General features: G+C 41.7%; 1 protein-coding gene across 2 annotated transcripts in view; it reads right to left on the bottom strand.

Annotated features, from left to right (window-relative positions):
* Nucleotides 1-21,420, bottom strand: part of LOC115180014 (liprin-beta-1) — a 33,393-nt gene extending 11,973 nt beyond the window's left edge. Inside the window, exons 1-6 of one of the 2 annotated variants that reach the window (XM_029741869.1) lie at nt 21,277-21,420; nt 5,774-5,866; nt 2,342-2,550; nt 1,152-1,232; nt 740-853; nt 391-501 (exon numbers count right to left, since the gene is read on the bottom strand). In XM_029741869.1, the coding sequence (XP_029597729.1) occupies nt 391-501; nt 740-853; nt 1,152-1,232; nt 2,342-2,550; nt 5,774-5,837 (579 nt within the window). In that variant the 5' untranslated portion in view covers nt 5,838-5,866; nt 21,277-21,420. The remainder of the gene's footprint in view (nt 1-390; nt 502-739; nt 854-1,151; nt 1,233-2,341; nt 2,551-5,773; nt 5,867-21,276) is intronic. The other variant, XM_029741870.1, reaches the window with a different exon arrangement.
* Between the last annotated feature and the right edge of the window lie 2,258 nt (nt 21,421-23,678).

The raw sequence follows: 23,678 nt of genomic DNA, 5'->3' as shown, positions 1-23,678 counted from the left end.
GCTTCCTCCAGCCCAGGCCTGCTCAGTGCACATGGATGAGGTGTATAGAAACCCTGACTGTCACACTCCCAGCTTCTCTGGAGGGGAGATTCATTATTTTATGAGAGGAAACGGCTGCTGGAGCAAGGGGGTGTTTTGGCACTCCCTGCCAGCCAGTCCACCCGGGCCAGGATCTGCATGACGGATCAGGGCCCACTCCATCCAACTGAGACAGACCTCTGCATGGTCTCAGTGTGAACTATTAAACGTTTGAGTGACTGCCAAGATTCATATAAACTCACATCCTAATATTATAAGACGTCTGCCTGCCGCTGAACGAAACTCCAAATATCTACCAAAGACATGATATCCCTGTGTGGGTGAGTCTATTGCCATAATGCATCCGTGTACCTCACTATCCCTGCGATCTCTAGCCACAGTGGTCAGCTTCAGTTTCAGACTGGACACCTCGGTCATCAGCTCCAGCTTCTGGGTCTCCAGGGTGGACCTGCTCAACAGCTCCTGCACAGGACACACAGTCACAGATTCAGTCACAGATTCAGTCACAGATTCAGTCACAGATTCAGTCACAGATTCAGTCACAGACGAGTAGGAGCGAAGTGTACTAATCAGTGTTCATTCAGAAAGATCATTTGGATCAAAAGGCTGACCAATACCTTGAGCCCAAGGTTCTGTCTCATAATAAGACAGAACATCCTGCTAGTAACCATAATACACTGCAACCCTGCTGGGGCCTCACCTGCTGCAGTGTTTCTTCAGTGGCGTCGAGTTTCTCTCGGTGTTCCTCCAGACACATGTCCAGATCCCTGATCTTCTCCCCCTGCACCTCCACCTGGTCTGAGAGAACACTCACCTGGGGACAGTCATCACTCAATAATTACGCCACATGTCATCTGTGTGCTGTTTTCAGGGTATGGGTTAGTGATCTAAGAGCATGCTCTGTGATGCACGTCTTTCACTCACACCATGAATAGGTAAAAACTACTAAATTCAACAGCTACCTATCAAATACACTTTAAACAGAGCACCCTTGCTAATGTACGGTTTGCATGTACAATGTATTTGCTAATGTACACATTTTCTAAATATGTGGTGGTATTTCCTATTTGTTAAAGCTGGTCTCTGCTTGTTCATGGCCTCGTGACACACACCTGGAGGACGAGACACTCCTTATCGCTCTCCACCCGTGACAGTCGTTCCTGGTAGATCATGGCGGAGCCATGTCCGTTGGTCTGAAATCACAAACAACCAAGGCTATCATCAGACGGCTGATCGCCAAGGGCTTAGAGAGGCCATAGATAGGGCAAAGAGTTATTCCTGACCATATCACCATACCAGGAAAGACTCCTGACCCTAGGAATAGAGCAGCCTCCAGTCATACAGAAGATGATGTACCACTCAATCTCAAAGGGCAGCATACAGCATTCAGGTGTCATAGCATCCCTACATTGAAAAACATCACATGATTTTTCCCTGGGGGAAAAAAAAAAAAAAGAGGCCGGTGACACGCGAAATGCATGTTATTTGAGAGACACGTGAGGGTCGATAGGGTTCTCACATGCAAGTGCTTTGTGTGTGACTAAAGTGGAAATTGAATCAAAAAGTAAACATATTTCACACAGGGAAAGAAAGGGCTTGAGGGGGGAGGAAAACAGTGAAGAGGATGGAAACCATTTCAGACACCGCTCCAGAGACACTTCATCACTCACAAAGCATGTCATCACACAATAGCCATACAATCAAAGGAATCATGGTATAAATAACAGGTAAGGCTGTGAAGACAAAGCAGACCACTGCCTATGCAATCACGCAAAAGGAATCTAGTCTAAATAAAAGTACTTTGATCTTCATGTGTGGAATACGCTTCAGCAATACATTTTCCATGATTACACTCAAATTCTGAATATCTCAGGCATTAAAGAGATTCTCCGGTACTTCTGTATACTTTTTAGCCAACCGTTCTTAAAGTAGCGCTCACGAGCCAAAAGTTTATGTACGACATCATTGCGCTCTCTGCTGTGTGTGCATCTAACTAGCTGCCACTCAAATGGCAAAGGGCTGAAGCTAATTGTCTAGAACTGGAATTGCTAGGAGGCTGGTCCATGACGGGGAAAATGAAGGGAATATAGAGCAGCACTCCTTCCCAAAAAACAGTTGCTTTCAAGACAGGGATTTCATGGCCGATTGAGCTAAGACAGTAATTCTGCATGTATGAACTACATATTTAACAGGTTTAACAAATACTTAGTTCCAGAGCATGTCTTCAACAATAGTAAAAATACTGACTAACATTAATAGTGTTTGCATTTGCAATAGTAAGAGAACAGCGGGAGTTACCTACCAGTTGTCCCTGCTGCAGCCACTCCACTAGGCCGTCAGCGGTGGTGTCAGGGACCTGGCAGCGGAGGCCCTCCCTCTCATCCTGGTCCATCATCTCCAGCGCTGCCCGCAGGTCCTCCAGCAGGTGCAGCGCCCGCAGGCTTCCCAGGAAGGGAGAAGTGGGCGACTGGCAGTCAAATAGCCCATTGGAGTAGCCCATGGCCTTGGAGCCTGTTGAGGCCAAGGTTTAGGAGAGGGGTGGTTAAGAACAAATAAGGAAGTTAGAAGCATAGATATACAGTACCAGTCCAAAGTTTGGACACACCTACTCATTCAAGGAGTTCTCTTTATATTGTACAATAATAGTGAAGACATCAAAACTATGAAATTACACATGTGGAATCATGTAGTAACCATGAGATTATTCAAATAGCCATCCTTTGCACACTCTTGGCATTCTCTCAACCAGCTTCATGAGGTAGTCACCTGGAATGCATTTCAATTAACAGGTTGTGCCTTGTTAGAAGTTAAAGAAATTCCACAAATTCCTTCCTAATGCGTTTGAGCCAATTAGTTGTGTTGTGACAAGGTAAGGGTGGTATACAGAAGATAGTATTTTACCAAATAGGGCTAAGTCCATATTATGGCAAGAACAGCTCAAATAAGCAAAGAGAAAACGACAGTCCATCATTACTTAAAGACATGAAGGTCAGTCAATCGGGAAATGTCTAAAATGTCGAAAGTTTCTTCAAGTGCAGTCGCAAAAACCATCAAGCACTATGATGAAACTGGCTCTCATGAGGACCGCCACAGGAAAGGAAGACCCAGAGTTACCTCTGCTGCAGAGGATAAGTTCATTAGAGTTACCAGCCTCAGAAGTTGCAGCCCAAATAAATGCTTCAGAGTTCAAGTAACAGACACATCTCAACATCAACCATGAAGCGTGGTGGTGTGATGGTGCTTTGCTGGTGACACCTTCTGTGATTTATTTAGAATTCAAGGCACACTTAACCAGCATGGCTCCCACAGCATTCTGCAGTGATACACCATCCCATCTGTTTTGCGCTTAGTGGGACTATTATTTGTTTTTCAACAGGACAATGACCCAACACACTTCCAGGCTGTGTTAGGGCTATTTGACCAAGGAGAGTGATGGGGTGCTGCATCAGATGAGCTGGCCTCCACAATCACCCGACCTCAACCGAATTGAGATAGTTTGGGATGAGTCGGACCTCAGAGTGAAGGAAAAGCAGCCAACAAGTGCTCAGCATATGTGGGAATTCCTTCAAGACTGTTGGAAAATCCTTCCAGATGAAGCTGGTTGTGAGAATGCCAAGAGTGTGCAAAGCTGTCATCAAGGCAAAGGGTGGCTACTTTGAAGAATCTAAAATATAACATGATTTGTTTAACACTTTTTTGGTTACTGATTCTATAGGTGTTATTTCATAGTTTCGATGTCTTCACTATTATTCTACAATGTAGACAATAGTAAAAATAAAGAAAAACCCTTGAATGAGTAGGTGTGTCCACACTTTTGACTGGTACATCTATAGTTTTAGCCCTGTGGTTAGAAGTTTGAGCCTCTCCCATCCTAATTCCCTTCAACGAGGAGGATGAAAGGCAGTATCACCAGGTGTGATGTCATTGACCCATGTGATGCGCTACAGATGTAGATTTCTGAATGTGTGCTGAAAACAAAAAAATATATAATAATCACATACCACACATTTTAAAAGCAAAAGAAAAACAGATTAGATATCGATTCAAAATTAATGTTGGGTGCAAGAGGCCTGAGCGGAAGCTTATTTGTTGGACTTGGAAATGCCATGTTTCCAGCGTGTACAATAATCTGCTCGACAGCATCTGTCAACCGGCTCCAAAAGGTCAACATTCACAGAAATGTAGAAGAGAAAAATAAATATTGGGATAAATAAATAAACAAGTCTTCCCTAAAAGGCAGCCAGGGAGAGAGTGAACTCGGTGGTTTCTGTGGTAACAGGGGCTAGAGGATGTCATGTGATCAGCCATCCCTCTTGGAAAGGTCAATTCTATAAATTAAACAAGTCAGTGGAAAAGCCTGGGCTCATAAAGCTGTCCCCTCTGCTCATCTACCATCAAAAAAAAATAATAGGTCCAAAACTTCCCTCTAGTGTCTGACTTGTACCATTTTTTTTATTGCTTTGGTGCAATTATCACTCAGAACGTGGTACATTCACAACTCTTAGTACAAAACTCAAAACAGAAATCATAAAGGCAGTTGTTTCAAAACGAAGCACATTTACAATTGACTAAGTACATGTTTCATATTGCAATTCATGTTTATTTAACTAGGCACGTCAGTTAAGAACAAATTCTTATTTACAATGACGGCCTACACCAGCCGAACGACGCTGGGACAATTGTGTGCCGACACTATTGGACTCCCAATCACGGCCGGTTGTGATACAGCCTGGATTCGAACCAGGGTGTCTGTAGTGACGTCTCATGCAGTGCCTTAGACCACTGTGCCACTCGGGAGCCCATGTTCATATAAAGTTATTGCCTTTCACAATGCAATGTTCACATTACTTTTGATATGATTCTATTTGCTTAAAATACATTTTATAATTACTTAATCTGACTGTCTTTAATTGATGACCACTTAACGTTTGGTAAAGCTATAGATTTTACATGGTTTGTCAACTACAGAATGTATGTAACAAATTAAAGTTTATTGGTTGCGTACACAGATTAGCAGATGTTACAGCAGGTGCAGTGAAATGCTTGTATTTCTAGCTCCTACAGTGCAGTAATACAATACCAATATGCAAATATTTCAGAAAGTCCAAAACAAGAAACGCATCCCTTATACAGTAAACCTGTATCCAAAATGTATTTGCTGGGGTCACACTGCTCTACAAAAATTGCATCTGCCAATACAGTACTGTAATACCGTAGTATTCCATTTACATAGCAGACACTTTTATCCAAAGTGACTACAGTCCACATATTTGGTATGTGACCCAAGTGGGAATCGAAACCCACAACTCTTGTGTTGCTAGTGCCATGCTCTTATGAACTGAGCAACGTACATGACCACTACAATAAATATAGAAAACTGTAAAATACAATACAGATGGAAGACGTAGGATTTCCATCCCCATGGGCGTGCCACCCTCCCTTCAGGCCATGGATGAGGCACGCAATGCCTGTAAATCATACTAGCAGTAGGCCTTGAATAATCATTTGTTTCCATCACTGCTGAAATAATGGAACGTCTTGCTTTCTCACATTGGAGGACTGCACTGGGAAACATCCCAAACCAGTACCACAGCCACATCCTAAGAGCAGCAGCATGGGAACCCTAGTCCTGAGGATAGATATCAGGGGCTTATTTAAGAGGCATTTATGTAAATATTTGAGGGGATCAGCCCCACAGTTCAAAATGTGAGTGCGAGTGAGTTTTGCACATTACCTGCTATGATCCCATCCATTTGCTCCAAGGCGGCTGCCAACATCTCGCTGGCGTCAGACATCATCTTCACCCCCCCCCCTCCCCACTGTGAATCTGAAAGAAAACAGAAGTGTCAAGTAAAAGACCAATGACACCTCAACAGCCATTGCCCAGAAGACTACAGCCATTGCCCAGAAGACTACAGCCATTGCCCAGAAGACTACAGTACAAGTTAGACGATGTGCTTGTAAAAACATCAGTCCGAAAATGTATGGCATTTCAAAGGCTTTTAAAACTTGAGCAGTAAATTACATTAACCCCCTGGGAAGTTCAAGTCTACACATTACACACAGACAGAACTAAAGAGGACAGAGACCACCCAAGAGTCAGGACCCCCTACAATACAACACTAGCAGATTTTACAACTTTAGTGATAATTACAGTAATATTTGAAAAAAGGCGTTTCTATGCACCTTAATTTGTAAGCCACTTCTTGAGTAATAAGACTAATGTTCTAGCCTACAGTTAGTTGTAGAATGAAACTGCAAATAAGATGAAGGATTTTCTCCCTCCATGTGAATGGGACATTAGTGAATTCCCATGTCTTGTGTGATCAAGTGTAATTACAATGCATGGCAGAGGAACCGTGGAAAAGGATTGTCTCCATCTGTTTGATAAGCTCGCTAAACAGGAAATTGGAGCCCAATTGTCTGGTATTTTTTTGTTTGGGGGCATTATGGTGTCCCTGGTACATTTGAATGAATATGAAATCATATTCCTCATTTAAATTGTTTTATTTAAAAACAATACATCCAATTGAAAGGTTTCTAAAGAATATATTATCCATCATGAATATTCATGGCTGTATGATGACATTGACTGTTGTATTTCTCCCCCGATGCCTTGGCTGAATCAAATGTGTCGTAGCCTCCTACCTCAGAGTCAACAGCTTTACTCCTACCATACATGCATTCTCCTATACTGTAAATCTGGTGGCCTGAAGTTGTTGGCCATTTTTGTGCCTCAACTTCCCCATTGATGACCACACAGCCCTCAGCAATTAATTTGAATAATGGGGTCAAGGCTCAAGCCTATGACTGGGTGTTTACTTGGAAATAGTTTGGGGCCTATTGGGTGTTTCCATGGAGCAGGTGTTGGGAAACTGGGCCACCTAATGAAGAGAGAGGATAAGGTGATTGTAAACTGCCAGGCTGTTACCCAACATTGGCATATGGAGATTTCCAATGTAGGCCAATGCTCTTAGTTGATATTGACTGTCTAGGTAAAAACAATTGATCAGTGCCACTGGAATCAAAACCAGAAAGGAATCTAGGACCATGGCATTGCGAATGAAGTGAACTGTAAGTAACCACAACATGCGAGTCAAAAACAATGAGGAGCTCTCAGAGGCAAAACCATAACAGAGTGATTTCTCACCCCAGCAAAGATTCACTGAGACCAGTCATGGGGATTGAGAGTTGGCTCTTATCTGGAATAATGGTGCCATTCTACCAGGGATCTCTCCCCACAGTGTGTTGGCTTGACTGGAAATCCAAGCTTCCATAACAAAGCATCACTCCCAGCCTCCTGACCCCAGGATGTCACATGCAGCTCAATCACTTAAACGGACCAGATAACTTCACTTTCATGGTAGGCCTAACGTTATATTACATATTGAATTCACGGAAACAAATGTACAATCTGAATGAGAAATGTAAAATAGCCTGAGAGGATATGAAATCATCCCGACGCAAAGTCAATTGAATTGGAGGGTAATGAGAGCCCTCTCCTTATCCAGGGCAGAAGGGCAGCATAACTCAGGGTTGGAGGGGCTCTTATAGCCTCATTGGTCCTTTATTAGAGGCAGGGAGAGGGAGCCTGCACATTCAACACTGAGGGCATTGTGTCCGGTCACTCACTTCCATCATGGGCCCTTTAGGCTACATGGGTAATACTCCCTCCAAAATAGGCTCACATTCACCTTGCTATACAGCTGCACTACTCAATAAACAATGATTCATTGTGCCAGCGATAGAAGTGCCACTGAAAAGGGAGTTGCGCAAACAAACATTTTCCAGTAGAAAACAATTCCCATTTTATAAAGCTGCCCACATAATTGTCTTGGATGGTTCACACCCTTCAAAAAGCCCCATAAAGCAGAATCAATGTTCACTGGACATTACAACTGAAATAATCTGAACGACATTATCGTCAAGATTAATTATTTGCTGACTTCTTCAGCTGAAAAATACTGCACCAAACATCTTAGTTAGATGTAAAATTGAGCAACTAAGATCTCTTCGGGAAAAACTTCAAAACTAATGACAGATTTGAGGTATCTTACATTAATTCTGAGGAAGTGTATACTGGCTACAGCATCTCAAAATGGACACTATTGCCGCTCTTTCTTCGGTTAGCCGAGTTTGGCTAGGCGCCAGCCGAACTGAAACATGGTGACGCCTTTAGTACCATTCATTTTTCCTCCCAAGGCATTTCCTTCTGATGGAGAGCCATCCCACTCTAGGAAGGGAGGCAGCTTTATTTGGTCAGCCGTCTGTCTCACGTCCCAAGAGGGAAACCCAAAGCGTGGTTGTGTTTCTAACTGAAACAGCAGTTTAAGAATCCAAACATGAATGTTCCCTCTCTGGGATAGTAAAATGAAACTAATAAGGAGCATAAAGAAAGGGTAGAGGTAAGGCACTAAAGCAGTCAAGCTTTAGTTCCTTTAACATAATAATTCAGTAGGTCTACTCCTTCGAGACACAGGATTTTGTACAAAAGTTTCAATCAAAGATTAAAGATCAGTAAATTTACCAAGATATCATACAACTTCTTCAACTTTCATCCTCTTTTACCCCTTCTGCTTCTCTCTCGTAGCTTGAGGTCACAGTAAATTAAATGGTACATTCTGGATCAGAATATGAGTATTATTCCAGTCTCACATGACTGATAATTAATAGGGAGAGACCATAACAGTCAACATGTGATGTAAATACATTAAATGGGCAACTGCACTTCCGGATTTGGCCTTGTTTTGAAGATTGCTTGTAAAAAAAAAAAAAAAGTTTGCGGCCATGACTGAAGCCAAACCAGAGTTGTCTTGTGGGTGTGTTATATTCACATATCGTACCCTGGCAGGTACTGTTTGGCCCTCATGAGTCACCGTAGCAACAACATAGCCACTTCTTTAAAATAGTCGGAATGACTGAGATGAATCAAGAAATCTATAATTAAGATGTTTGTGCAGAGGAGGTCTTAGTCGCACAATTTGAAATCTAGCTAAGGTGTTTGGTGCAGTATTTCTCAAGTAAAAAAGTTGCATTAAAAACTAGTCAGTGCATTGCAAGTCGGGGAAAGTCTGGCTGTGTGCTCAGGACTGATTTCTTAGAACAGGTCTACAACGTCCTCATCTGCAAGCTGTCAAACTATCGTACATAAATTTCAATCGAAACGGACCCATGAGCACCAACATCTGAAGTTCATAGGTGCATATCAAATTGTGTGTCAAATGAAAGCTAAGAGTCTATATTTTCGTGAAATGAAGGCATAAACATTTTCCATCTTAAATTTGGCAAAAGTAAAGCATTTGATTTCTGGATTAACAGATGGAAACATGGTCTTAGAAAACATCTACCAGAAAAAGTCTTAAAAAGGTAATCAGAAATACATCAAAACACAATTATGTTGACATAAAGTCCCCTGCCAACGAATATCAACACATATTTAGTTTTGGATACATTTTTTACCTCCAAGTTTAAGAAATATTGTGCCTTGCAATTCCTTAAAACAAATGAAACTGAGATATTTTCAAATCTCTCCCCCTCATGAGGGAGGATAATGAAAGTTCACAGAAGTAACAAGTAAATGTTAGACCTACCAATAAGTTCATAATTAAAATTGATAGCAGAAAAATCATTAAGTGATTAAAACTCGGAATTCCATTACCAAATTGTTAACGTAATTACCCAAAGCAAGCTAAGGAATTACTGCAACTGAATTGGCTACAATGAGAAATTGTAAGTCACAAACCACAGTTGGAACACCTGCTACTGTCCTCCTATTGGCATACAGTTATGTTCAGCTCATAACTGTTTTGTCTTTCTGTTGACTGGTGGTCAAACCAAGAGAGTTACAACAGTCAGTCTGGACAATCTCTCAGTCTCCGTAAAACCCTTGTGCGCCGCCCTATGACACCTACCTATGAGCTCCCACTCCTTCCATTTACTTTAACCAGGCATCCTCACCCTCTGTGTACTGACCGACACCGGACGTTGAAAAATAGTTGAAATTCGGTCAGTCCACCCAGGCCTGATGTTAACGTCCACAGATGGACCGGACCAAATCTGAACCCATCATAGACATTTATTCACAAGTTTGGATAGTACAGTGAGTAAAGTACAGTAGTATATTGTATTGAGCTGTACTCTACCTTATTCTACTCTGCTGTATTGTACTCAACTGAGCTCCTGTCCAAACCTGTGAAACATGAAATTCATTTCCATAATTATGCATTTCCGATGCACGACATATCGGTGAACATATCGGAATTGGCCGATATTAGCTAAAAATGCCGGCATCGGCCCAATGTCTAGTTTAACGCCGATGTGCATACCTATATAACGTACACTACCGTTCAAAAGTTTGGGGTCACTTAGAAATGTCCTTGTTTTTGAAAGAAAAGCATTTTTTTGTCCATTAAAATAGCATCAAATTGATCGGAAATACAGTGTAGACATTGTTAATGTTGTAAATGACTATTGTAATAGGAAACGGCTGATTCTTTATGGAATATGTACATTGGCGTACAGAGGCCCATTATCAGCAACCATCACTCCTGTGTTCCAATGGCACGTTGTGTTAGCTAATCCAAGTTGATAATTTCTTTTAAACGAATTGAATTGATCATTAGAAAACCCTTTTGCAATGAGTCAGACATGAGGGATATACTACGGACACCCGACCAGGCCCAGATCCCCATGATTCGCTGGAAAAGGAAATGTAGGTTTCGAGGAAAGAGATCAGGATGCCATGTGAGGATCAGGCGACAAGTGGCTAAACTGCCCTTTCCTTCCATTCTGCTAGCTAACATTCAATCGCTGGAAAATAAATGGAACGAACTGAAAGCACATTCTACAAATGGAACATTAAAAATGAATATCTTATGTTTCACCAAGTCGTGGCTGAATGACGACATTAAGAACATACAGCTGGCAGGTTATATACCATCGACAGGACAGAACAGCAGCCTCTGGTAAGACACTGGGTGGGGGCCTATACATATTTGTAAGCAATAGCTGGTGCACGATATCCAAATGTTTTGCTCGCCCAAGGTAGAGTATCTCATGATAAGCTGTAGACCACATTATCTACCTAGAGAGTTGTCATCTGCATTTTTGTAGCTGTCTACATACCACCACAGACCAAGGCTGGCACTAAAACTGCACTCAATGAGCTGTATTCCGCCATAAGCAAACAGGAAAACACTCATCCAGATATGACGCCCCTAGTGTCAGGGGACTTTAATGCAGGGAAACTTAAATCAGTTTTACCTCATTTCTATCAGCATGTTAAATGTGCATCCAGAGGGGGGGGGAAATAATTCTAGACCACCTTTTCTCCACACAGAGACGCGTACAAAACTCTCCCTCCATTTGGCAAATCTGACTAACTCTATCCTCCTGATTCCTGCTTACAAGCAAAAATTAAAGCAGGAAGCACAAGTGACTTGGTCTATAAAAAAAAGTGGTCAGATGAAGCAGATGCTAAATTACAGGACTTTTTCACTAACACAGACAAATATGTTTCGGGATTCATCCAATGGCATTGAGGAGTACACCGCATCAGTCACTGGTTTTATCAATAAGTGCATCGAGGACATCGTCCCCACAGTGACTGTACGTACATACCCCAACCAGAAGTCATGGATTACAGGCAACATTCGCACTGAGCTAAAGGGCAAAGCTGCCGCTTTTAAGAAGCGGGACTCTAACCTGGAAGATTATAAGAAGTCCTGCTATGCCCTCCGACGAACCATCAAACAGGCAAAGAGTCAATACAGGACTGAGATCGAATCGTACTACACTGGCTCCGACGCTCGGATGTGGCGGGGTTTGCAAACTATTAGACTACAAAGGGAAGCACAGCCGAGAGCTGCCCAGTGACACGAACCTACCAGATGAGCAGAATCATTTATATGTCCACTTTGAGGCAAGCAACACTGAAACATGCATTAGAGCATCAGCTGTTCCGGCCGACTGTGTGATCACGCTCTCTGCAGCCGATGTGAGTAAGACCTTTAAACAGGTCAACATTCACAAGGCCGCTGGGCCAGATGGATTACCAGGACCTGTACTCCGAGCATGCGCTGACCAACTGGCAAGTGTCTTCATTGACATTTTCAACCTCTCCCAGTCGGAGTCTGTAATACCAACATGTTTCAAGCAGACCAACATAGTCCCTGTGCCCAAGAACACTAAGGTAACCTGCCTAAATGACTACCGACCAGTAGCACTCACATCTGTAGCCATGAAGTGCTTTGAAAGGCTGGTCATGGCTCACATCAACACCATTATCCCAGAAACCCTAGACCCACTCCAATTTGCATACCGCCCTAACAGATCCACAGATGATGCAATCTCTATTGCACTCTACACTGCCCTTTCCCACCTGGACAAAAAGGAACACCTGTGAGAATGCTATTCATTGACTACAGCTCAGCGTTCAACACCATAGTGCCCTCAAAGCTCATCAATAAGCTAAGGACCCTGGGACTAAACACCTCCCTCTGCAACTGGATCCTGGACTTCCTGACGGGCCGCCCCCAGGTGGTAAGGGTAGAGAACACATCCGCCACGCTGACCCTCAACACGGGGGCCACCCAGGGGTGCATGCTCAGTCCCCTACTGTACTCCCTGTTCACTCACAACTACATTGGCCAGGCTCGACTCCAACACCATCATTAAGTTTGCCGATGACAGTGGTAGGCCTGATCACCGACAACGATGAGACTATAGAGAGGTCAGAGACCTGGCCGTGTGGTGCCAGGACAACAATCTCTCCATGAACGTGATCAAGACAAGGGAGATGATTGTGGACTACCGGAAAAGGAGGACTGAGCATGCCCACATTCTCATCGACGGGCTGTAGTGGAGCAGGTTGAGAGCGTCAAGTTCCTTAGCGTCCACATCACCAACAAACTAACATGGTCCAAACACACCAAGACAGTCGTGAAGAGAGCATGACAAAACCTATTTCCCCTCAAGAGACTGAAAAGATTTGACATGGGTCCTCAGATCCTCAAAAGGTTTTACAGCTGCACCATCAAGAGCATCCTGACGGGTTGCATCACTGCCTGGTATGGCAACTGCTCGGCCTCCGACCGCAAGGCACTACAGAGGGTAGTACGTATGGCCCAGTACATCACCGGGGCCAAGCTTCCTGCTATCCAGGACCTCTATACCAGGCAGTGTCAGAGGAAGGCCCTAAAAATTGTCAAGGACTCCAGCCACCCTAGTGATAAAATGTTCTGATCACGCTCCGGTACCGCTCGCCGTGCGGTAAGTCTAGGTCCAAGAGGCTTCTAAACAGCTTCTACCCCCAAGCCATAAGACTCCTGAACAGCTAATCAAATGGCTACCCAGATTTGCATCTACACAGTTCCTAAAATAAATTCAATTTTGTACATTTTACTGTAGAAGTTGTTCAAAGTAGTCCTTGTGCATAGAGTTGTATGGTTTGTTAAACTTTGAAAATCAATGGTTTCCGGTTGTTTCTTTAATTTAAAATGTATGCCAGAGTCAAAGCTTGATTCTGTTACCGTGGAATCGCCCTAAAGCACAAGCTACACGCTGTTTATCAGTGCCCAAAAATCACTCGCTAGCTAAGTTTCAACTCTGTGTTTGTCAATGAAGCTACATAACAGGTAGTAGCTAGCAGGTACAGTGAGCCACATTCAGCTTATTAAGTCACTGGCGAGATGTACGCTCCGGTGCCGTTAAATTTTTTTTTAACACCTTTCTCAACATCTATTACCAGAATGTGAGTCTGTCTGGCAGTGTTTCATAGGGAATCATGTTACAAAACAGATCACACGGCGATACAAGATGCTCGCCAATGGGTTTTGGAATATTGATAATACACTATATCAAGAGCGCTCTGTTTGTCTCAATTCTCATTTTGCCCAAAAAAGTGTCAGACTTGAATGACTGACACCAAACACATCAGGAAATGGCCACTCCATAAAGGGTTTAGGGCCAAGGGTTATTTCAACATAATGTGTGGTCTTATGTAAACCAGTCTGAGGCACTGTGTAATGGGCAGGTCTGTCTCACTGTCTGGAGGTTCTGGTTGCTATGATTGGATACAGCGTGGGCAGCTGATGGAGCGCAATCAGTACTAGAGGTCGACCGATTATGATTTTTCAACGCCGATACAGATTATTGGAGGACCCAAAAAAGCCGATACCGATTAAATCGGCCGATTTAAAAATAATATTTGTAATAATGACAATTACAACAATACTGAATGAACACTTATTTAAAGTTAATAATACATCAATAAAATAAATGTAGCCTCAAAACTAATGAAACATGTTCAATTTGGTTTAAATAATGCAAAAACAAACTGTTGGAGAAGAAAGTAAAAGGGCCTTATGTGCCATGTAAGAAAGCTAAAGTTTAAGTTCCTTGCTCAGAACATATGAAAGCTGGTGGTTCCTTTTAACATGAGTCTTCAATATTCCCAGGTAAGAAGTTTTAGGTTGTAGTTATTATAGGACTATTTCTCTCTATACGATTTGTATTTCTTATACCTTTGACTATTGGATGTTCTTATAGGCACTTTACTATTGCCAGTGTAACAGTATAGCTTCCGTCCCTCTCCTCGCTCCTACCTGGGCTCAAACCAGGAACACATCGACAACAGCCACCCTCGAAGCAACGTTACCCATGTAGAGCAAGGGAAACAACGACTCCAAGTCTCAGAGCGAGTGACGTTTGAAACGCTATTAGCGCGCACCCGCTAACTAGCTACCCATTTCATAAAATCGGCTACACCAGCCTAATCTTGGGAGTTGACAGGCTTGAAGTCATAAACAGCGCAATGCATTGCGAAGGGCTGCTGGCAAAACGCACGAAAGTGCTGTTTTGAATGAATGCTTATGAGCCTGCTGGTGCCTACCATCGCTCAGTCTGACTGCTCTATCAAATCATAGACTTAATTATAACATAATAACACAGAAACACGAGCCTTAGGTCATTAATATGGTCGAATCCGGAAACTATCACGTTTATTCTTTCAGTGAAATACGGAACCGTTCCGTATTTTATCTAACGGGTGGCATCCATAAGTCTAAATATTCCTGTTACATTGTACAACCTTCAATGTTATGTCATAATTACGTAAAATTCTGGCAAATTAGTTCGCAACGAACCAGGCGGCCCAAACTTGTTGCATATACCCCGACTCTGCGTGCAATGAACGGAAGAGAAGTGACATAATTTCATCTGGTTAATATTGTCTGCTAACCTGGATTTCTTTTAGCTAAATATGCAGGTTTAAAAATATATACTTCTGTGTATTGACTTTAAGAAAGGCATTGATGTTTATGGTTAGGTACAGTCGTGCAACGATTGTGCTTTTTACGCAAATGCGCTTTTGTAAATCATCTCCCGTTTGGCGAAGTTGGCTGTCTTTGTTAGGAAGAAATAGTCTTCACAGTTCGCAACGAGCCAGGCGGCCCAAACTGCTGCATATACCCTGACTCTGTTGCAGAGGTGACACATTTTCTCTAGTTAAAAGAAATTCATGTTAGCAGGCAATATTAACTAAATATGCAGGTTTAAAAATATATACTTGTGTATTGATTTTAAGAAAGGCATTGATGTTTATGGTTAGGTACAAGTTGGAGCAACGACCGTCCTTTTTGCGAATGCGCACCGCATCGATTATATGCAACGCAGGACAGGCTAGATAAACTAGTAATATCAACCATGTGTAGTTAACTAGTGATTATGATTGATTGATTGTTTTTTTATAAGATAAGTTTAATGCTAGCTAGCAACTTACCTTGGCTTCTTACTGCATTCGCGTTAACAGGCAGGCAATGTAAAGCAATGTAAACATGGAGTGCAATGTAAAGCAGGTGGTTAGAGCGTTGGACTAGTTAACCGTAAGGTTGCAAGATTGAATCCCCAAGCTGACAAGGTAAAAATCTGTCGTTCTGCCCCTGAACCAGGCAGTTAACCCACCGTTCCTAGGCCGTCATTGAAAATAAGAAATGTGTTCTTAACTGACTTGCCTAGGTAAAAAATATTTATAATATAAAAAAAAATACAACAAAAAAATACCGATTGTTATGAAAACTTGAAATCGGCCCTTTCGATTAATCGGTCAACCTCTAATCAGTACAGCTGCTTTTCTTGTGTTAGAGGGCACTGGGCATGATGATTGTAATCCATACCCAACCCACTAGTAAGTCGTGAAAAACTTAGTCTCGTCCAAAACTGAGTTGACTTAATGAGTTGGTTCTAAAAGGGGCAGTTTACATTTAAATAATAGCTGAGAACATGGTCTTTATCTAATATTAAAATCTGGACCTAATGAAATCAACTGAAGCATACCTTTTGAAAGTAGAGCGCAATGGACACAATGGAAAAACAAGTACAATTGTAATGCGTGTCTTTGCTAAAACGGGTAGTGGGAATTAACACCACATAGCCCATCTACTCACAATGACTCACTGAACCAGTAAAGTACCACTTTATGGTGAAGAGCAAAGAGTTTTCCATTGCTGTTATAACAATCAGTGGCTGGCAGATTCACCCAAACAAGTTTTAAAACCACAGTCTCCACAGAAAAAGATTTTATCTATGCAGCCTTGCAAAGTACTGTCTGCCAGTAATGGCAACTCATGGGCTTTAGGCTACACAGACAGTTCTACTGTGGGTAAGGCATTGAAACTGTTTCATTCCAGAGCAGTGCTCAGTATGTGTCAGTTCAGTAACCGACACCAGCATCTCTGTGACCTGTATGACCAGCACTCTGACACCCTCCCCTGGATTCCTTCAAACCTCCTCCAGATTGATTTTTTCTCTCTCTCAAAAGTTTGGACACACCTACTCATTCAAGGTTTTTTTTTTTTTTTTTACATTGTAGAATAATAGTGGAGCTATCAAAACAATGGGGGAAAAAGTGTTAGGCAATATTTCTTTTATATTTGAGATTCTTCAAAGTAGCCACCCTTTTCCTTGACACCTTTGTACACTCCTGGCATTCTATCAACCAGTTTCACCTGGAATGCTTTTCAACAGTCTAGAAGGAGTTCCCACATATGATGAGCACTTGTTGGCTGCTTTTCCTTCACGCTGCGGTTCAACTCATCCCAAACCCTCTCAATTGAGATGCATTACTTTTTGTTTGGTATACATTTTAAAGTGAAACATCTGACTGTCAGCGTAATTCTGTTACCATGGAGTTTCCCCTAATATAATCTCACAGATAACAACCAATCCACTACACTGGGTATTGTGTGTAAACTCCTCTGAACAACCAGCGGGTTCTTCTTTTTCAAAGCATCAAAGCTTTCCAAGTCCTCAGACAAAACTAAGGTCTACCACTAGAAAAAAAAGACATTTCAATCTCTTAGGGAAAAAGGTTCTCTGCGTGAATGTTTTCCTAGTAAGGCCTCATTACTGAATGTGTGCATTGTAAGCGAAGGCTAACCCATTTGTCTCAGGTTTGCCTTTGAAATCATTGGGTAGATGTCATTTTAGTTTATTTACATAGTTTGACCACCAGTAGAGATATGGAGGGGGAGGGGCGACTCATTCGAAAAGAAAAACACACCGCTTGGCCCATTGACGAGCCTCACTCACACTCGAGCACTCGTACATGCACACACACACACACATTCTAATATCTACATAGCTATAGAGTTCCAGCTGTGCTTCAGAACTAAACTGACGTATGCACTTGTCTCCCCTTCAGCTGGTGAGCTGTTGTTTAACAGGGGGGTCAAAGTAGGGTAGAGAATTGAAATATCCCATATAGCACAATGATTCAGTCATACAAATTAAGAATGTCCTAACAGTAGTACTGGATGTTGGTTTGGTCATACAGCACCTAAAAACACAATATCAGGTGCTTTCAGTCTTCAGTGCCAGGAAGTAAAGCAAAACAAAAACATACAACTACACTAAACATGCACCAATTCCTGAACAGCATCCAACTATTTCAAACCACTTGGCTTGTTTGAATGATTATTTTCCTTAGAGGTCTAATGGTCCTTTTGTCATGTCTGGAGTGAGGTCAGGTTGCAGTAGTAATAGTAGGCTGGGACTTCACCCCTGTGGTCGTGGTGGCCGTAGACATGGCACACAAACAGCTCTTTGTCCTGCACAGTCACATGGAAAGCGAGGGATAGAGAACACAAGGCATGGACGTTTAATGCATGTCCCAACTAAATTACAGACAAACACACACTTGGGGGCAACTAGGCAAGGTCACAGGCAGGACAGAGTACAGGGAGAAAATGCTGTGTTGGACATCTTACTACATGTCTGACTGGCCTTGTTGTTCTCTTGGTTGTGGTGACTTGTAGGCCTCAAAGACCCCTTCCAAACAGACTGGTGTTATTATTCAACACACTGCAATTCTGAACTGAGCAATAAAAAACACACACCATCACAACTAATAGCCACGCTGAAACTGAATGTCAGTTTAATTATGGATTTCCTATGTATGTCCTGGGGCTAGTCATCATTAGCTGTAGTTATGATGCGCAGATGTTTGACTATCTGCCACTGTAGACTGAATATGAATATGGATTTTGAAGCAGGGCCTGAAAGCTTGGCATGACTGAATACAAATAAGACAGGCAATCATCTCTGAAGTTAGGCTAGGCTATAAAGTGAACAAAGCTGCTGCCCAAAGCATCCCTGCACTCAGGATGACCTTTGTCCTGTTAGGAAGTCCTTCCTGTCACATGCTTGAGAAAGGTCTAACTTTCAGTCACACTGCCGTTTTCCCAGCTACTACTCAGGGCTCTACGCTGACCTTTTTACAAGGAGCATGTGTTCAACTAAGTTGAAAAAATGTAGGAGCACAATTAAAAGTACTTGAGGTTTAAAAGCTTGAATCCTTAATTTAAAAAAAAAGCCAAAGATCTTGTCAAAGAGGTTTAGTGGGAACAGAAAGCACATTATTCCCATCAGGAATTCCTTAGGCTACTGTAAATGCAAATATGTGTATAAGAATTCAACAACAAATGCAATGAACGAAACAAAGTCTTCACGTTAAAATGTCAAGTACAAGGATCAGGTCCACCCCAGCAATGGCCCAAACTGTTTCTCAACATTAAGTGTTTGACCAAGAGTCACGCCCAGGAGCTGTCCCACCACTCAGAATATGCCACCGCAGGAGTAGTCCTCCAGAAGTACGGATGGAATGTCAACGTGTGGGGAAAGTAGGTCTGAATGGTGGAGAACGGCCTCAGGACAAAATCTGGTAGAATGGGTGCAGCTGAAGGAAGGCTTTTTTAAACTAGATATCTATTACTTCACATAGCTAGGATAGCTGGGTCTGTCAAATAACTCATCCAGTGTTCAACTGAAGGAGCTGTAGGCTAAAATACTTTGCTCTATGCCCTTCACAACAAACTAGGACCAACCCACGCTATATCAATGAACTTCACCTCCTCTGCTGGAACTGACTCAACTCTGCCTGAGGGACAAACAACTAACAGGACACACTGCATGAGGAAATTAAAAATGTCAAAACTATGCTGCACATAATGCTGAAATAGACTGACATTTCCTTGAAAAACCTTCAAAAGGAGACACCCAGTTGATCGTTTCCTTGGTACTAGGTTGGAGGGCACAGTTGTCAACATAAAGCTGTCACTATAGCTCTTGGAAGTCTGGCCTTACGGCTGTACCTGGCTTGGACAACAACTTTCAGCTGGACTTGTGGTGAAGAATATGTTGTCTTGCAGCACTGATACAGATTTCAAACGATTAACCTTGCCTGATAATGTTGCAGTCATTGGATACACTACATGTGACTGCATGCTATCCTTAGGACATGTCATTTTTTTGTTAAATATAATCTAAAATAAAGTAATTGGTCTGAGCGCAGCAGACTGAACCAAGGTCTTTGTCTCAGAGTAAATCCTTTGTTATGCTCCCCCCAGAACCCAAGACACAGAGAGATAGCCAAGAGCCAGGACACAGACAATATCTCAGGAAGGAGCGCTCTTTCCTGGACAACTTAAGACTACAGAGTAATACCAAATAAAACTATGAGCCCTTAAATAAAAAAACTATGAATGAATTTGGCATGCGCTCTAGATAAACAATTTTTTTTCACCATTGCAACTGTGATGTTTTCGCTGTGGAATTAACTTGGTAAAGTGTCCATGTCTCCCACAATTGCGAGAATGAATCCCCCATTTGTGAATAGGCCTACAGTTAATGAAATTACCTGAACTGAAGGTAACGTTGACCTACCTACCTAAGGTGTGCATACCATATGTAGTGGTGGGAAAAGTACCCAATTGTCATACTTAAATAAAAGTAAAGATACCTTAATAGAAAATGACAACTTAAAGTAAAATCATACTTGAGTAAAAGTCTAAAAGTATTGGGTTTTAAATATACTTAACAAACGTACGTGTAATTGCTAAAATATACTTAAGTATCAAAGTGAAAGTATAAATCACTTCAAATTCCTTATATTAAGCAAACCAGACGGCACCGTTTTATTTTGTATTTACAGATAGCCAGAAGCACACGAACACTCAGAGATCATTTCCAAATGAAGCACGTGTTTAGTGAGTCTGCCACATCAGACGCTGTAGAGATGACAGAGAATGTTCTCTTGATAACTGTGTTAACTAGACCATTTTACTGTCCTGCTAAGCATTCAAAATGTAACGAGTAATTTTGGGTGTCAGGGAAAATGTATGGAGTAAAAAGTATAATTTTCTTTAGGAATGTGGTGAAGTAAAAAAAGTTGTCAAAAATATAAATAGTAAAAGTACAGATACCTCACAAGAAAAGTAGCGTTAAGTGGCAACGCTACTTTCAAATATACTTTCAAGTACTTTACACCACTGACCATTATGTAAAAGCTTCAGTGGTATGCAACACTTTAATATTAGTGATGATGTTATTGCTTATTGCTACACTGTAACCATAATCAAGAGTTGTGGTAAAGGTCAAAATGTATTCAATGTATCAAACTGTTGCCCATTCATTGTTTCCTGAGCGTGCCAACGTTTTCGCGGTCTCATCAACTGATAACGTACTGATAGCTGTGCACAGCAGTATCCTAACTCAATGAGAAAATAACTTTCCAAGAAAGTTGGTGTCAAATGTTTTCAATTGTTTTTCCAATTTAATTTAATAGAAATACTACTGTTATTGGCCATATATAATACAATGGCGCAGACTAAATGTAAACCATACAATTGACGGTAAAAGTCCAAAAAAACTGGTCCGTTATGACGGAAATACAAAAAAACTTACCCAATTCAAAAAGGAATAACTTCACAGGCGTCAACTTCTTGAAGGGCGACTTTAACGCTCTTCCCAAAGTTCACTTATCAGTGCTCTCTCGAGCCGTATACAACACCTTTCGATAGAGCTGCATAGCGAATTCCCAACTTCCACAAGTTTGCTGTACATCCCACTGCGCATGCGCCAACCAAGGCCAATCACAGGCTACTTCATAGTGTTGCTATTCAATCCAATTTCAACCCTGTGTAGGTAAAATTACTTTTGATTTGAATACTATTGGTTTTCATTTTAGAGGGAATAAAATAACTCATGGAAAACTGCCCATTATACATGAGACAAATAACATCTATATGGGTGTGAGTTATCTTATTCATGTGTTTTACTTTATGAATATCAATCAGATTGAATACCATATCATACTGATATGAATATTATTTTGTTGCTCCACCAAGCTGTCTGATAACTGTTCGGTAACAGATTGTCTGTCAGATTTTTACACAACAGCTGTACATTATGAGTGTTGCTCCTTGTCTCAATCTTTGAGCGGCGATGGTGTAGGTCATAATTTCATCCTTTAGGTTCTGATGGTCTCTACGCAACGTAACTTAGCTTGGTGAGCATTCTGCTGTAGGCTGATTTGATGGACTGTCTAAGGGCACTTCAGTAATCAATACAATGAGTTTAGAGTTGGGAAATTATGGAAATTGGGTGCACTCTGAAAATAACAGTGGTCAACAGGCAAATTGACACAGGAATAAATCCTAGTTGTATCACTTACAACTGGGAAGATACTACTGGGCTCCCGAGTGGCGCAGCGGTCTAAGGCACTGCATTTCTGTGTTAGAGGTGCCACTACAGACCCTGATTTGATCCCGGGCTGTTTCACAACCGGCAGTGATCGGGAGTCCCATAGGGCGGTGCACAATTGGCCCAGCGTCGTCTGAGTTAGGGAAGGGTTTGGCCGGTGCAGGCCGTCATTGTAAATAGAATTTGTTCTTAACTGACTTGCCTTGTTAAACAACGGTTAATAATAATAAAATAAAAAGGAATAAAACAGCCAGTTGAGCATACCTTTGCTTAGAGTACTAAACTCCATGGTGAAGGAAGTTTCTGATGACTCCACCAACAGAGTGGAGCAGAGACCAGGCTTTGTGGGTTCTAGCTCTGACTACATCGATTTGCCCAAGGTCAATACTTCAAAACATTTAAATTGTGAATCACCTACAGTGTACCTACACTTGTCCTCTGTAGTTGCATGCCTTTGTTTGCTGAAATCCAAATACAACCACCGACTGTTTGCCCATTGCTGTTGCTCTAAGATGGCAACTACCTTATGTGCCAATTGAATCTCAAAAAGGAAACAATTGGTGGTTGTATTTTATTAACATTTATTGAAAAAGTATGGGTTTCAGCAAAGAAAGGCACGCAACTACAGAGTACAAACATAGGTACACAGTAGGCATTTCACAATTTAGTTTTTTAAAGTATTGACCTTGAACGTACTGATGTAGTCAAAGCTGGATTCCACAATGCTGGTCTCTGCTCTACTCCGTTGGTGGAGTAACCAGAAACTCCCTTCACCATGGAGTGGAGTATAGTCCACTAACCTTTGCTGGGCATGAAATCAATTCTGACTGCCACTGCTGGAGTAAAGCTAAATGTCTCTCTCTAGTGGTTTTAACAGTCACAGTGCATAATTGATACTGTCAATATATCCAGCATAGCCAGCAGCACTGCAAAAACAACACATTCCTGAAACAATAAATTCCTTGTGGCTATCACCTTGGCAACTGGGTGGATCCAGCAATTAATTTCCTGTCAACTCTATGGTTCACTTATTACATACACATCCTCATGGGAGATTCCATTAAGTCTGGAGGAATGTGAACATATTTATGTTTATATCTCTTCCTGAAAATCACCACTTGAATGAACTTTCATTTTCCGGAGGTTACAGTCACAAGTTAAAAAGATAAAATGTTTAATTATGATAACAAAAGTAGGTAACGTAATTCAATCACCTGCTGATATTCACTGGTATTAGGCTTACATCAAATCAATTTTATTGGTCACATACACATATTTAGCAGATGCTATTGCTGTGTAGCGGAATGCTTGTCATTGTTGTTTCAGATATGCATGGTCGTAATTCTCTGTTCGCATTCTTTTGCACAAACCAGTGGATGCTCTGGAACAGGTAAGTGTTTGTCCGGGGTAGAGCAAAAGCATGCTGTCACAGTTGTCTTAAGGATCAGACCAAAACACAGCGGGAATATGTATACTCATCATCTTTTTATTTTGCAGAAGGAGAAACAAATACACATACAAAAAAATGAACAAAACAGTCCTGTCAGGTGCACAAACACTAAACAAGGAACAACTACCCACCAAAATCCCATAGAAAACACACC

This window comes from Salmo trutta, chromosome 40 (genome assembly GCF_901001165.1).
Source record: "Salmo trutta chromosome 40, fSalTru1.1, whole genome shotgun sequence".
Taxonomy (NCBI): Eukaryota; Metazoa; Chordata; class Actinopteri; order Salmoniformes; family Salmonidae; genus Salmo; species Salmo trutta.
The sequence above is the reverse complement of the archived record's forward strand: the minus strand, read 5'-3'. Positions and strand labels throughout refer to the sequence as shown.